The sequence below is a fragment of the Austrofundulus limnaeus genome, unplaced genomic scaffold, assembly GCF_001266775.1.
Source record: "Austrofundulus limnaeus strain Quisiro unplaced genomic scaffold, Austrofundulus_limnaeus-1.0 Scaffold1768, whole genome shotgun sequence".
Lineage (NCBI taxonomy): Eukaryota > Metazoa > Chordata > Actinopteri > Cyprinodontiformes > Rivulidae > Austrofundulus > Austrofundulus limnaeus.
The window spans coordinates 1-16,756 of record NW_013954170.1 but is presented as its reverse complement, the minus strand read 5'-3'; the positions used below and the strand labels follow the sequence as shown (position 1 = coordinate 16,756).

Sequence of the window (16,756 nt, the reverse complement as noted above, 5' to 3'; positions counted from 1 at the left end):
AACACATCATGATGTCATCAGTTAGACTGTATAACACATCATGAAGTCATCAGTTAGACTGTATAACACATCATGATGTCATCAGTTAGACTGTATAACACATCATGAAGTCATCAGTTAGACTGTATAACACATCATGATGTCATCAGTTAGACTGTATAACACATCATGAAGTCATCAGTTAGACTGTATAACACATCATGATGTCATCAGTTAGACTGTATAACACATCATGAAGTCATCAGTTAGACTGTATAACACATCATGATGTCATCAGTTAGACTGTATAACACATCATGAAGTCATCAGTTAGACTGTATAACACATCATGATGTCATCAGTTAGACTGTATAACACATCATGAAGTCATCAGTTAGACTGTATAACACATCATGATGTCATCAGTTAGACTGTATAACACATCATGAAGTCATCAGTCACTTGGACAATTCACCTACACTGCCACCACTAATATGCACCTGCATATATATTCATTTATGTACTGTACTAGGTATATGTACATTGTTATACAGTATGTCACGAGTATAGTGTTTTTTTGTTTTGTTTTTCTTTTACTTATCTTTCTTTATTCTATCTCACCCTGTCCTGTTTTGAGCTGCTAGAATGTGCAAATTTCCCCACTGTGAGATCAATAAAGTTTTATCTTATCTTATCTTATCTTATCTTATCTTATCTTATCTTATTGCATCATATCGTATCTTATCTTATCATATCTTATTGTATCTTATCGAATCGTATCTTATCGTATTTTATCGTATTGTATCGTATCTTATCTTATCTTATCGTATCTTATCGTATTGTATCGTATCTTATCTTATCTTATCGTATCTTATCGTATTGTATCGTATCTTATCTTATCTTATCGTATCTTATCGTATCGTATGGTATCTTATCGTATCTTATCGTATCGTATCTTATCTTATTGCATCGTATCTTATCTTATCGTATCTTATCTTATCTTATTGCATCGTATCGTATCTTATCTTATCTCATCGTATCGTATTGTATAGTATCGTATCGGATCGTATCGTATGGTATCTTATCGTATCTTATCGTATCGTATCTTATCTTATTGCATCGTATCTTATCTTATCGTATCGTATCGTATCGGATCGTATCGTATCGTATCTCATCTCATCGTATCGTATCGTATCTTATCTTAATCTCATCTCATCTTATATTTACAATATAATCAACTAAAACTCAAAAAGGGAAAAGTGGGTTTGCTGCAACCCAACATTCCCGTTTTTACTATTTTTTTCTCCAACCACTTGACAAACTTCATCTCCTCAGATTTGTCCTTTCTGAGAGGAAACGTTTGAACGTTTCTGCACGTTCCTCTCTCACTTTGTGGTGTTGTAGATGTAGAAGTGAATCTAAACACTGTGTGTGAAGTCTGGAGCTCACATCTTCGTCCTCCTCCTCCTCCTCATGATGTTTGTTTTTCTTCCTGCCTTTTAAAACTTGGTTAAATAAATAAAGTGCTTTTCTGGCCCGGTATCAGTCGTTTCTCTGCTACTGATACCCGGGTGGGACGGACTGGGACGGGTTTCAGTCTGGTTAAATACAGAGCAAAGATGTTGGACCCCTTCTGTTCTGACTCGTTCTTTTTCTACTCAGAACTCAGCCCGACCAGATTAGCCTTCGTCTGCTTTTCTTAGACCTTGCTCAACTCTTCTGTGTGTGTTGGTGTGTGTGTGTGTGTGTTGGTGTGTGTGTTGCAGTTTCCCCCTTTCCCCCCCCAAAAATGGTCAAACACCCTCAGAAAATGAGAGGGCTCCTTTGAGAAAAGTGTTTCTCGTGTTCTCACGGTGTAAAAATGACGCTATCGCCAAGCTCCAAGAATCAGCAGCTTTGTCCTCGGTACGTGGCGCTCGGCCCACTCTGTGTGTGTGTGTGTTGGACTCTGTGTGTGTGTGTGTGTTTCTGCATGCGTAATTTAGTTTGCAGTGTGTATTTTATGCTTAGGTAGTGAATGACAGTCTTTATGAGACCCCTCTCTCTGGTAAAAACATGGAAAGATTGTTTAACTGTTCATACAGCCAGAGGTCACAGTCAAGTTCACGTGTGTGTGTGTGCGTATGTGTGTGTCTGTGTGAGTCTACGGACTTCCCCATGCATGTGGCTATGTTTAGATATACAAACCCTCTGATAATATCACTGAGTGCAGGCTTGATTGATGGAGATGCTATCAGTTTTACGAGGGTGAGGAAATTTTATTTTTGTCAGACATGTAAAATGTTATTTTTGCATCATCTTTTGAACATGTACAAACACAAACACATCAGAGTTAACTTCAAAATAAAAGACAAATTCAGATTTTCTTGTTTTATGTGGATCATCTACCCTTTATTGACCCAAAAATGCTTTTATCTGTCTGATCTACGAGTCAAGAGTTCAGATTCTGCAGATGTTTGTTTCTCTGTTTACATTTTGTAACAGTTTTTTTTATTGATTTAACAGGAAAAGATTACTAAAAGTCAAGCCTGACTCACCATAATTGCTGTTTTACAGCAGGTTCCTGTTCTGCAGCACATAAAACACTCAGAAATACAGCATCACAATCACATCATCATACACCATAGACACAAAGACAAACAAGCATACCAAACAAACCATACCAGTTGAATTCTCTCAGGAGAGATTTGATATTCTCAACTGGCTAAACAAATCTAAGGTTCATGTTTGTCGTTAAAGTTGGAGGAACATGCTTCGATTATTTCTGTCTTTAWGGAAAATGTTTATTTTTAGGAGTTAGAGTCCAGTGGTGGGCACAGCCAACCAAAGCCTAGCTTCACCAAACACTAATCCATTAAACAAGAACAGTAGCTCCGCTAACGCTAAACCAATAAACAGATAAAAACTTTGGGGACGCTAATGCTAACCACTAATCTAACTGTATTTTTCTTCGTCCAGTTGAAGACTGGTGGGACTGATGCAAATTTTTGATTCTATTGGTTTAATTTGAAGGTGGGCGGGATCATTTATGGCTAACTGGCCGATCCAAACCAGCGTACTGCCAGTTTAACCCTTTCAGAATAAAAGCATTTCGAGTTCAAGTTTGTATTTTTATAAATACAATATGAAGTTAGTCAAACAACAAATACTTCCTCTACCATATTTTATATATTGGTATTCTTTGTACTCATTATTTAAATATTATGTTATTTTTATTACTTTTTGACGCTCTTGGTTTGAAGCTTAGCTGCTAAAGATGCTACAACCTGCGCACACGCTACCTGACAGCACTGCTTTTAAGAGGAGATAATTTTTGTTTAATTTGGGATAAAAGGCATAAAAATAGAAGTTTTATACTTCTGAATGTTTTAATGAATTTAAAATTAGCAGAACCTAATTTAGCAGAAGCTAATCTGTTCACTAATATTTTCCAAAGTTAGCAAAAACAAGCTAATCCGCTAAATAAGGAAGCAGTTCAGCTATTAGAGGATTATCTGTGCCCAAATCTGCTTCGCTGTTGTAGACTAAATCAGAAATGTTGGGGGCAGCTGCTAAGGTCAGTACAAAGAAAAAAATAATGTGCGTGGCCTTGAGTACAGTTTTGATGGCAGTACATTAAAAATTAAATCATTTAGTAATTTTATCCACTGTAAGTGTAATAGACCATTTCGTATTTAGAAATTATCACAAATGCGCAAAGCAGGTTGGCCTCACGTTTGGAGAAGGTTTATCGGAAAAAAAGCGGAGTTTGCTATGGAAACGCCACTAATTTCACAAATTCAAGAGATAAATTTACGGCGTTATACTGACCCGATGTATTTACTCAAAACTTATTTGTGTTTAACTTTCCTTTAGGAACATAGATGTGATTTTTTATAAATATCCAAACGTGCTTTTTGAGCTTATTCAGTTTGTATTATTATTATTATTATTGGAACATAGATGTGATTTTTTATAAATATCCAAACGTGCTTTTTGAGCTTATTGAGTTTTTCATAATTCCAGTAAGGTTTTCATGAACAACCTCAGCTTTCATCCAGTTGACCTTTGACCTGGAAAAGGCTAGGCTTCGCTATTTGCATTTCTAACTACGAAGTGGTCTATTCAAACGTCAACATTTAAGACGGTGCTTTTATGTTGGTATTAAATATTTAAAAAGTCCATATTTACATTGATTTTAATCCTCAAACGTTTGTTGTTTTATCTATTTTGCGGTCACTTTGCAGTTTCACTCATTTCTCCAAATATGGTCACTTCCTGTTCCAGAAAGAACAGCTAAATGAAAAACGTCACCACCGTCCAGTTCTAAGTGCCATCACGGTTAGAACCGAGCTCCAGGTGCCAGGTCCAGGTAGGCCCGCCTCAGCCGGCAGCCTCCACACGCTGACGAGAAGCTGGAAAGTTAAAGAGTCAAAACATTTTCCCAGAAACAGCTCCAACAATCAGAGAGAAGTGAAAGGTTGTAGTCACAACACGTGTGAACCCTGGATGGACCCAGACTGTTCTGGGTCGGCTCACACAACTTGGATGAATAAATTCACCTCTTTTTTTTTTTTTTACTCGTTTCTTGTTTTCACTGTTTGAACTGAAGCGTAAAACATTATTTATTATTTCATCAAGTGAAAGTCTTTAGTGCTTTTATTTCAACATCACAACGTTTGGATTGAGTGAAATTCCAGTTTCTGTAGATTTACAAGAAACAACATATTATCTGAGTGAGTAAGAGAGATCCAGTCTATCTGTCGGACATTTTGACCTCATCGCTCCCCGCCGTCGGTCTGCAGTCAGAGCGAAGCAGGCGGCGCCAAAGCGTGGTGAGCCCTGCGTCACTCCTGAACCGTGGTGAAGCGGTGTCACACTGTAAATATAGCCTCCGCTGTCTTTGACCCCACTTCCAGACAGTCCATGAAGGAAAAAATGCTGCAATTTCTGACTTTTTTGGTCAAAATGCAAGAGAGGAGACAAAGAAGGGGGTGGGGGCAGAGAATGTGAGTTTGGAAGATTTGATGGGAGGGGGTTCATGTTCTGCTAAAACTCACAGCTCCAGAGCAGCCATCTGGCTGCTGTGGAGCCTGGGAAAGTTAGCCTTGTGTGTTAGCATGTCGCTAACTGACTGAATGATTGAGGATCCTGACATTTTACCTCCTTTGGTTTGGTTCCTCTGGACCTGGTCAGAGTTTTACTCACTAATAAGAAAGAGAAGCAGGAGGGATTTGGGACACATAAAAGTTTTGGGAAACAAAACAAAAGTCTGGCAGGAAATAAGTTGTGAAGTTACACAAGGATGCCAAAAATCAAAGCTTGGTCCAAACCAAAGGCCAATTTCTGTCAATATTTATTGAAAAAAATAATAAATAACAAACTATTCTCATAGAAATCCAAATTACCTTTTCCAAATTAGTTTTTATGTAGCGTTTATTAACGAATTAATAACTAATAAAATTTAGAAACATTAGCATTCATTTCTTATGTCTTATTTTAATTTATTTTTTCTTAGAGATACACTTCATCACAATCCAGTAAATCCATTAAACAATGAAACAATAAAAATCCAATTATTTGATGTTAAAATAAGAAAATAAAGAAAAAGTTCATTAAAGTTGTTAACTGTTAATCTTTTTACACCAAAATCAAAGATTACTGAAAAATTACATTAAATTTTCTTGATTTAAAGGTTGACCAGCTGTTATGAGACAAAAAAGAGAGAAACCATGAAACCATTATAAAGCGTTACCTCTGGAGCTGGATAAAATGAGGATGGGGGTCAGATTCCGCCTGTAGGCCTCGAATTTGACAAAAAGAACTAAATATTTTTGAAAGAAAAACTGATTTAATTAAATTTTTTCAGTCATTTCACTTCTTCAACTTCTTTACATTTATTTAAAGTTATTGTCTTTTTGATTATCAGACACCAAAATAAACAAATTTAGAGATTTTCCATCCTCTGAGCTGAGAAATATTCTGTCAAAATATTAGTTTTTGTCTTGAGCGTTCAGCGTTGATAAACTGCTCGAAGGAACAAAAAGATCTGGGTTGTCAGAGTCGTGCAGGGAAAGTGTGAACAGGTCGGTGTGACGGCTGTTCGCTGCACCAGGAACAAAAGCATCTTTGAGTTTCAGCAGCAGCTGTCAGACGTGTTCGTTCTTCTCTAAATACGATGTTTGGGATTATCCTGCGCTGTAATGGAATGTTGTTTAACACACACACACACACACACACACACACACGCTATGTCACATCTTCTCTCTGACACTTATCCTCATTTAGAAAGCATGTAAATCTGGCTCTGTTCTCATTTTCTCATGTTACAAGGTTTTCTACCCAAATCTGCAAACAGACAGGATTTGATTCTGTAAACAGAGCTTAGATTTTAAAATCAACTCGACTGTAGAGTTGGAGTTGAAGGTGAGATTCCGGTTGTCAAAACAATAAAACTCAATAAAGGCACTCATTGCATGAAAATAAATATATATATAAAAAACGTGAGCCTTTGCTTTTGTTTACCTGTATAAACAACTGAAGTGACCAAAAATATTACATTCAGGGTAGGCGTTCTGCAAAAAGGGGTCTCTGCAGCACGTTGTCCTGTGGGCGGAGTTGGCCCTAATCATGATTGGTTGAGTTGGTGTGTGGGCGGAGTTTGTCCTAATCGTGATTGGTCAGATTCACTTGTCTTGTGAGGCAACTTAAAAGAGAAAGTAATGAAAATGGTCAAATCTTTTTGAACTTAAAATATCTAAATTACTACCAAAGTGGTGACCTTCTCTTATTTTATCCACGATTTCCTGTTGTGGATAAAAACTGTTGCATCATTTTCTCCTTTCACTCCACGCTGTTCTACTTTATTTTTTTGCTAGCTCACCTTGTTTGTCAGCAAGACGCTGTTGTTGTGTCGTATGGACCCCCTCTTCAGTTTTTAGATGGTTCATTTCAGTGTAAAAGCATCTTAAATCAATAATTAATTTCAAATTAACCCTACGATAGTGGACTGGTCCAGCAAGCTTGAATAGGCCGGCAGGAGAGGGAAAGAAACCCCAGTTTACACATTTCAAAATAAAGCGAGAGCGATTTTTTTTTTAGCGTGCATTTGTCGTCTATTAACAGCTAGAAGCTTTTATTTTGAAGGTGAATCTTTGCTCCTACCTTGTTTTATAAAAAAGTTATCAACAGTTAGCAGTGAAATTATCTGTTTTATAAGGGACGTGTTTTCTGTTGATATTGAACTCGTGTTTATGGTGATATTTATCGTTATTGAATTATCGCCCTGCCCTACACTCCGCCCTGTTCTGAACCCCCGCCTCAGACTTGGAGGAACGGACTCTCATCCCACCCACTTCACTCTCACCAACAGAACCTCATCATCTGCATAAACAGACGCCCTCCTCTGCCCAACTGCACCTTGAGATCCTGTCCAGCTATCGTGGGATCAAACTTCTCGCCCTCCTGGGTGTTGGACGGGAGGTTCAGATCAAGCGTTAAACCTAGGGTTGGGTATTGAAAGGGTTCAAATCGATGTCGGTGCTAAATCGATACTTTCAAAACGGTACCGGTTCCTAAACGGTATTTAAATCGGTAATTTAAAAATAAATAATAAAACACACACTCACACAGAGGCTTATGAAGCAATGACTATTTCTGAGTCAAAGTCAAACTTGAAATTGACCAACTTATTAACTTAAAACCATTAATAATTTGTCTTTGCACCAAATATTCTTAAATCATTTGTTGTAGGTGGAAGTTTCTGCATCTTAATTTGTAAAGTGACACCACACTTTGGACCGTTTTGCTTTCGACATCTCGACTATAATATATAATATATAACTGTTAACTGCAGCGGCACCTGTTCAGCCCCTATCCATGAACTTGGTTCTACTCGATTCACTTTGGGTCGGGTCGGTTCTGCTCAGTGTCCATGTGTCTCCACGCAGTGGGTGTGATAATGTGTGGACCGTCTGCAGCGGCTTCAACTGTTGTGTTAAAAAATAATAATAAAATAAAATAAAAAAGCCGTTGTGGTCTTACTGTTCGGACCTCACTTTATTTATTTATTTATTTATTTATTATCACGATGCTGATTAGCTGTGGGCAGTTTGTTGATCTGCTCAGCTTCGTCTCCTTCACCTCTCTCCAGGAAGTGTTTACAAGTTCCGCCTTTCCCAAAAAGGCAGTTTTACTTCACCATGTCGTCTTATTGCGCTGCGCGCTCGTATTAAACAAAAGCAGCTCTCTCCAGGAGGAAATTTGCTGTCAGTCAATCCAAGAGTTAATCCACTGGCAGAATTCTGCTGACGTTAAAATCATAAGTGTGCTGTACTCGCTTCTACCCGAACCACCGGAGAGGAGGTTCTGAGACAGCGCAGCTGTGGAGCACACTTGGAGACGCATTTGGCCGAGACCGAGCCGAGTCGAACCGCGTACCAGAGAGTCCATGGAGATTGTGTGCTGAGGCTGTCGCTGTTAACAGTGAACACCAGAGGGCGCAAATCAACAGCTTTCTTTGAGGCAACGAAATAAGGCACCGAAGTTAGAGTTGTGTTTCGGTCTGTGTAGTACCGTTGATGTTCACCCCGGTGCCATACTGGAACCCAGTTTCGTACCCAACCAACCTCAGTTTCAGGAGGAGCAGTGGGACTCCGTCCTGGTCATGTACCAGTGGACCAGATCCAGGGCTGTCCCTCGTCTCCGATCTTGTTTGTAGTGTTTAGTTTGCAACAAGCACTTTTTGGTTAAATCGCAAACAACAGAAATTCTAAATGTTGTCCGATCCCACTTCACAGTTTGTTCTTTTAGAGACTTAAGACGGAGCAAAGCAGAAGACTAGAGTCAAGTTTCAGATTTGTTTTGAAAATATCACCCATTAAACTTTGTCATTCTCTAAATCTCTGCAATGCGAAGGAATATTGATGTAATAAAAACAAGGTGTGTGAATTTAGTCACACATTAACATGGAGGTTATCAGGGATCGGTCTGGTTTAAAACCCCGGGTCATACAGTAATTTCAATCCCATTTGCCTAATCCCAGAGGGAGATGGCTGCAGATGATTGCCGGCGTATCCGGGAAGCAGCGACCCGTGATGGATGTGTGCTCTGAAAGAGCAGCCGATAACGCCGACTGGTGACGTCCACGACGGCCGAGAACTTTCAAATCCTTGTTTTTCATGGTGAAACCCACGTTATCCAGCTGTAAGTGCAGCTCATTAATCTCATTATCAGCGGCGAGGCTGGCAGACTGCAGCTCCGTCTGCTCCTTGAATGGTAGCAGACTCTTTATTCCTGACAGAGCAGTGAGGGCGACGAGGAGCGCAGCAAACCATCAACAATGTTTGATTTGAAGCGTCTCGACTCAGATAATCCACCAGAGTTTACTGCAAAGCTCTGTTTCTGTTTGTGCAGAGCTTTAAATAAATCCCAGCTCAGGTAGTAGCTGTTTTTTTTTCTGTTGCCCACATGTGGATACCTGTGTGTGAAAGCTCGGGGTTAATGGCATTAGCAGGCCCTGATTGGGGCTGATGGCTTTCTGCAGCCATAATGGCAGCTCCATTAAGTGTTTACTGTGAGCAATTCCACATGTCAGCCGGAGTCAAGCAGCAGGAGGAGGATAGGAGGACTGAGGGGTCAGCTGGCTGCAGAGGAGGGAGGTCCTGATAAGTCTTTTTTTTTTACAGCCACTAAATCAAGAATGAGGAGCTGTTTGTGTTCAGAGAACTCTCAGATTTAACTCACTTTGACAGAGAGGCACTGATTTTTCTCTCATACTTTGAGGAGACACGTTTAGACTTGTGAACGTGTCGACTGAAGGCGTCTGAGGGATTTTCTTTTTCCTTTGGTTCTTCTGTCTGACAGGTGCACACACTCAGGATCAAACCTGGTTGTAGTTCACTTTGACTAAACACAAAACATCACGTTCCTGAGCTCCACTAACAAACACCAACTGAGCTTTACCCGGTATTTCCTGCATAGAAACAGCGTTCTAACATGTCCTCTTATAAACACTGAAAAGTACTACGAGTACAACTGACTACATGGGAAATAAATACAGAAATACTATTAAAAGTAAAAATTAGAGTTTTACTCACTGAGTTGTGGTGAGTAGCTGCCGTTTTGAATTCTGAACTCTCCCACTTTCCAATGGGAAATTCCCACTAGTCACAGTTTAAATTTACAACTTGTAAGTGGAAAATTCCCACTTCCCAGGTCAACTGGGCTGCAGCAAACGTAGTCAGTGACAATGTAGCAAACACTGCAAATTTCCCACTAGGAGGGCATTCCAGTTTAAATTTACGACTTATTAGTAGTAAATTCCCACTTCCCAGTACAACTGGTCCACAGTGAAAATGCAGCAAAAAGCCTAATCAACATGCATTATGGGAGATGTAGTTTGTTGTTTTAAACTGCTTGTTTTAACACATAAATACATCTTTGAAGCTCTCGCTGGCCACATAAAATGCTGTGGCCGGCCACATTTTGGCCTGCAGGCCTTGAGTTTGTGCTCTAAGACAATGGTTCCCAAATTTTTCAGCTTTTGTCCTACAAAATAACAACAACAGAGACCTGAGCCCCCAACTGTTGATAAACATTGGTATCAGGTCTGTATAACCAAATTCATTATGTTACTTTTGTCCATTTTTACGTATAATAACTTTACTCTTTTGTAATTTTTAAGATCAAAATTATTGTTTGTTGTCATTTTTAAATGTAATTAATTTTGAAGTAAACAAATTTATATATAATAAGAAGAAAAAAAAAAGAAAAAAAAAATATATATATCAAAATCACAAATCAAATTAAATGAAAGGCAGCAGAGAGAAGAAAGAAATCTTATATCTACCATTTTTTCCCAAGAATAAGTTCATATAACAAAAATCTATATTATTAACAAAACAAAAACAAAAAAACAAGAACATCTAATCCCATATACAACAACAGTTTATATAGATAGACATTATACTGTTTCGAATTTCTTTAACAATCCAACTTTTATCATTTTCTTAAACGTACACAGTGATCCTGCATTTTTAACATCACTCCCCAAATTTTAAGACCTCACCTTGATGTTTCAGGACCAACTGCGGGGTCCCAGCCCCAGCTTTAAGAACTTTAAGGGGCCTGTGACCTGCTTATCCTTCAAATACAAAAGATCAAAGAAAACATATTTATATTTAAGAAAATTAGCATAATACACATGATTTTACCCATTTAGTCTCACAACTAGCATATTTTTTCTTGAATTTGGCTCAGCAAAGTGAAACAGGAAGTGACATCAAAGGGGATCTCTTTAAGAAAAGAAACTCTCTGGTCTTTATTTATTGAAAAAATCTTATTTTAATTCTTCAACTCTAATAGTGACTCAAAATAATCTAAAGAAACATCAGATTCTTCTCTAATTATTGTACCATTACTCTGTTTACATGCAGACATTCCCCTTTGACATCAKTTCCTGTTTCTTCACGTGCAAATATCTCAACCGCTGTTCATCTCAATGACGTGAAATTTGTTTTGCAATATGTTATCAATGTTATCTTTCCAAAAATGCATTCACATTTATTACAAAAATCTGATGTCACAGGCACTTTAAAGCTTTAGCTTCTTTAAAGTTTCAGTCTTTTGAAGATTTAATTCAATTAAAAGTTAGATATTTTTTTATCACTGACATTTTAATAATATAAATTAGTTTGTACTGGTTTCTTGTCATCAGATGAGGTTCTGGTTTTTAATGGTGGCAACAAGAACCCAGACTGTCTGAGCTCAGCCCGGCGTCTGAACCCTGCTTTCTGGGRTTTCCCCCGTGTGTCAGAAAATAACTCAGGTAAAGAGGTTTCCGGTGGTCTCCGGGGGTCGGGCCGTGTCTCTGAGCTGCACTGGAGTGTGGAGAGCGTAGTGGGGGTCATCCTCTGGCCATGTGAACAGGAAGGTGCGGGTTCACCGCGAGGGGGCCGAACCTCTGAGCTGTTTATCAGACGCCTAATGAAGCGACGCCAGCATGGGAGACCCCGGGAACCAAACGGGACGAGGAGGAGGAGGGGGTAACAGAGAAGCAGGGTGTGGTGAAGAGCAGGAGCTCCGTTATCGTCCTTACCGTCCCCCCCCCGAGTTTTTCGCCTTGCTTTAATCCCCGCTGCAACAAACCCCACACACGGCTTCATTTATTACACTTCCTGGTTCAAATCCGTCACTCAGCTCCTGCCGTAAACATTTTCTCTGGCTGCAGGAGAAGCAGCGCGGCCTTTCCCAGCTCCCGTCATCAGCTGCATTCATCAGCGTGAGCTTTACTTCATTACAAGTTCAAATAATCACAGAGTCACGAGATGAAAGCTCCGGAGGAGCCGCTGTTTGGTGTTTTAGCATTTTAGCATTTCCACTGATAATTAATTCTGTTCTCAAAGAACACGGAGAAACAGAAACAGTTTATAAACAGAAATATTAAACTCTTAGCTTGGATCAACATCTGGTTTTTACCTTTTTATATTTAATTATTCTTCTGCTCTTGCACTGCCAGCTCATCACTTATCCCCAGAAAAAATAAACATTTTATAGATTTATTTTGTTGTCTCATAAAATAAAGAAGCTGCCCAAACTGTGCAGCTGCTTCAAATATCAATCAGGCCTATTAAACTGGAGGCACGGGGGCCACATCCGGCCCTTAGGTGACCTCAGTCTGGCCCACCAATGAGTTCATTTAAAATGAAACTAGATTTTAGATTTTAAAAAGTTATAATTTACCAACATAAAATGATCTAATGGTCTTGTTTGAAAAGTATTGTTATTATTGTCATCATTAAGCTTTATTTAGTCTTAAATAATTATTTTGTTGGTTTATGTCTTAAAGCTTTCAGTTTTTTGATTCTATCAAAGCTAAGCTGAGGTATTTTAAATTATAGCAGCACCCGGGAGTGATAAATGGTTCAAATTAGGCTGAATTCACATGTTCTTCTTTGTAATATTCATTTACATTTACTTTGTTTATTACAATTTGTACCCAATTCATAAATCAGTAGCTGACAAAGAGCTCACACATTTCTGAAATTGTTCAATTTCTCCGACACCTTGAGCGTCTCAAAACACTGCAGCAGCTGGATGTGCTCTGATTGGCTCAGTCCCCTGTCACTCAAAGATTTAGGCGCCATCATTGGATCGTGAGGATCTGTTTTGTCCATCAGGGGCCTGAGGGTGAGAGGTCAGAGGTCAAGCTCAGGGGAGTCATCAGCACAGAGCAGCCGGATGACCCTGAACCGTTCAGAGATAGAAAGACTTCGGCTCCCTGAGGAAGTTCATTCATCACAGCTGCAGTGTGTGTTAGCATGTTAGCAAGTGTGTTGGCATGTGTGTTAGCATGTTGGCATGTGTTACCATGAGTTGGCATGTGTGTTGGCATCTGTTGGCATGTGTGTCAAAATGTGTAAACATGTGTGTTGCATGTTAGCTTGTGTTTACATATGTGTTAGCATGTCAGCATGGGTGTTGGTATGTGTGTTAAAATGTGTTAGCATTTGTGTTGCATGTTAGCATGTGTGTTGGCATCTGTTAGCATGTTAGCATGTATGTTGGCATGTATGTTGCAAGTTAGCATGTGTGTTTACATATGGGTTAGCACGATGGCATGTGTGTTTACATGTGTTAGCATGTGTGTTTATATATGTGTTAGCATGTTAGCATGTATGTTAGCATGTATGTTTACATATGTMTTAGCATGTTGGCGTGTGTGTTTACATATGTGTTAGCATGTGTGTTTACATAAATGTTAGCATGTTGGCATGTGTGTTAAAATGTGTAAGCATGTGTGTTGTCATGTGTGTTGCATGTTAGCTTGTGTTTATGCATGTGTTAGCATGTCAGCATGTGTGTTGGCATGTGTGTTAAAATGTGTTAGCATTTCTGTTGCATGTTAGCATGTGTGTTTACGTATGTGTTAGCATTTGTGTTGCATGTTAGCTTGTGTTTACCTATGTTAGCATGTCAGCATGTGTGTTTACATACGTGTTAGCATGTTGGCATATGTGTTAAAATGTGTTAGCATTTGTGTTGCATGTTAGCGTGTGTGTTTACATATGTGTTAGCATGTTGGCATGTGTGTTAAAATGTGTTAGCATTTGTGTTACATGTGTGTTATCGTGTGGTAGCATGTTGGCTTGTGTTTACATATGTTAGCATGTGTTACCATGTGTGTTAGCGTACTATATGCTGAATCAGTAACACAATTATTGCATACAGTTGTTGCAGCTGTGTCACAAACAGACATGAAGTTCCACGAGCATCAGGAGCCAAATGACCCGTCAGTCTGCTGATAGTTTGCTTCTCACAAAATTATTTAGATTAATGGAAAGCCAAGTTCAAACGTTGGTACAAACAGTGATGCAGCTCGTTTCGGCTTATTTCAGCTATTTAAGGCTGTTTGAGCCTCTCAGTTTGCCCGAATGCCTTCATGGCCACATGTGCATTCTTGTGTGTGGCAGCAGCAGTTCAGCGGGCCTGTGGGACCACCGTCCTGTTTTCCCACAATGTGCGTCCCACGAGCCCCCGCTGTGACGTCAGGACAGGGGTACGAGCGAGCGCCCCGCTCGGAGGTCGTAGGTTCACTTCCTGTCTGTCAGGATCGAGCCGGGCAGAGTCCAGAGCAGACTGTCTGCGTGATGTTTCTGTGGTCTGACCCTGTCTCTGTCTCCGTCAGGCGATGTGGCTGATGCTGCAACAGGAGGAGCCAGAGGATTTCGTCATCGCTACAGGGGAGGTGCACAGCGTCAGGGAGTTTGTGGAGAAGGCTTTCAAACATGTGGGAAAGACGATTATGTGAGTGAACGCACAAAACAAAAACATCAAGTCCATTTGATTGTTTTTTTTGTTGTAACAAAACCTTGACAAACTCTGAATTTAGCATTAAAAAAAATCAAGATGGCCGCCACAGCTAAATGGAAACTGTAATAACTCGGCCATTTTTAAAACACTTCGGTGTAAAGTTTGGTGAGGTGTTAGCTAAAAATGATCTCGATCACATATTGAAGCCAAATAAAAAATCCAAGATGGCCACCATAGCTATAATTATAACTCAGTCATTTTTAGACAAATGAGGCTCTAACTTGATGTGATGGTAGCTGAGCGCAAACACAACACATTGTAAAAGCTAATCAAGTTTAAGCTAACTGCTAATGCTAATTATAAAAACAGCTGATATTCAGCCATTTTTAGARTTACAGAGCTGAAAACTGGTATAGTAGTAGCCAGGAACGAGCTTTGACAAACTCTAAACACTAAATTAAAATTTAACATGGTCACTAATTTGAAACTTTTATAACTCGACCATTCTTAAAACACTTTGGGGTAAAATTTGGTGAAGTGTTAGCTAAAATTTAGCTCCGTCACATACTGAAAACAAATCAAAATCCAAGATGGCCACCATAGCTATAATGATAACTCAGCCATTTTTAGACAAATGAGGCTCTAACTTGATGTGATGATAGCTGAGCGCTAACACAACACATTGTTAAAGCTAATCAAATTTAAGCTAACTGCTAATGCTAATTATAAAAACAGCTGATYTTCAGCCATTTTTAGACTTACAGAGCTGAAAACTGGTATAGTAGTAGCCAGGAACGAGCTTTGACAAACTCTAAACACTAAATTAAAATCCAAGATGGCCACCATAGCTAAATGGAAGCTGCAATAAATCTGCCATTTTAATACATACAGTATTGGGCTGAAATTTGGTGTGGTGGTAGCTGAGAATGATCCTCATCACCTACTGAATCAAAAAAAAATCCAAGATGGCCGCTGTAGCCAAAACCTGTAATTAATCATATCTTGGACATTTTTAGACATATTTAGATGAAATTTGGGATGGTAGTAGATGACAGTGATCTACAAATAACTTATTTCTGATGAATGTGTGTCTTTTTTCAGCTGGGAGGGAAAAGATGAAAAGGAGCTCGGTCGTTGCAAAGAGACCGGGGTGGTCCACGTGAAGGTGGACCCAAAGTTCTTCCGTCCTACTGAAGTGGTGAGCCAGGTTTCTCTCAGTGTTTATTTTTATATAAATCTCACTCAAACATAAAGTTTCACACACTTAAAGGTAAACACACTTTAAGACCTGTTACATGTTAGAAAAGTTAAATATTTGATCAATATTTATAGCATTACAGTAAGAACATACCTAAAAAAGGCTMTGAGGTTGATTTTTTATAATTCAATCTTCTACATAAATATCTTTAAAATTTTCACAAGTTGTTTAAAATGTTATAGTGTGACAGGGCTTTAGCTGTTAGCCCTGGTGTCTGCAGTGATTTTACCTCTGGAGAGGCAACAAATTCCTGTTTTGATTCTAAAATATTACCCAAAAGATTCACACAGGTTTCTTACGGGGTCTGAAAAAGTCTAAAAAGGTCTAAAATTTGAAAATCTAAATTTACGGTGTAAAAAAGTCTTTAAAGGGGCAATATCATGTAAAATCAACTATTTTGAGTTTTATATCAGGTTATAATGTTATACTCTCATAAAAAAACATGCCCAAAGCCTTGCTTTGACTCATTCATGCATGTTTGAGAAATCCTGCAGTGTTTTTAGCAAGTCATGCTGAGGAGCAAAACGACAGGTGGGGACCAGTAACATCCCTGGGACGTGTCTTTAAGCCCATGACTCCTGCAGGCTCTCGGGTCAAAGTGAAAGTGAAACCTAACTGTCTTCTGAGCTGTCAACATTAGTTCTCACTCAGTTAAAAATACCTTTGAGGAAATGTCTTTACAGATGCCAAGTAAACTGCATCATGCAACCCCCCCCCCCCCCCCCCCCC

At 39.1% G+C, this 16,756-nt stretch overlaps 1 protein-coding gene across 1 annotated transcript in view; it reads left to right on the top strand.

The window, feature by feature from the left end:
* LOC106536316 (GDP-mannose 4,6 dehydratase) overlaps positions 1-15,967 on the top strand; it is a gene marked incomplete at both ends in the record, with an annotated part of 34,421 nt that extends 18,454 nt beyond the window's left edge. The window contains 2 exon segments of the mRNA XM_014033527.1: positions 14,645-14,763; positions 15,871-15,967. Of these exon segments, the coding sequence (XP_013888981.1) occupies positions 14,645-14,763; positions 15,871-15,967 (216 nt within the window).
* Between the last annotated feature and the right edge of the window lie 789 nt (positions 15,968-16,756).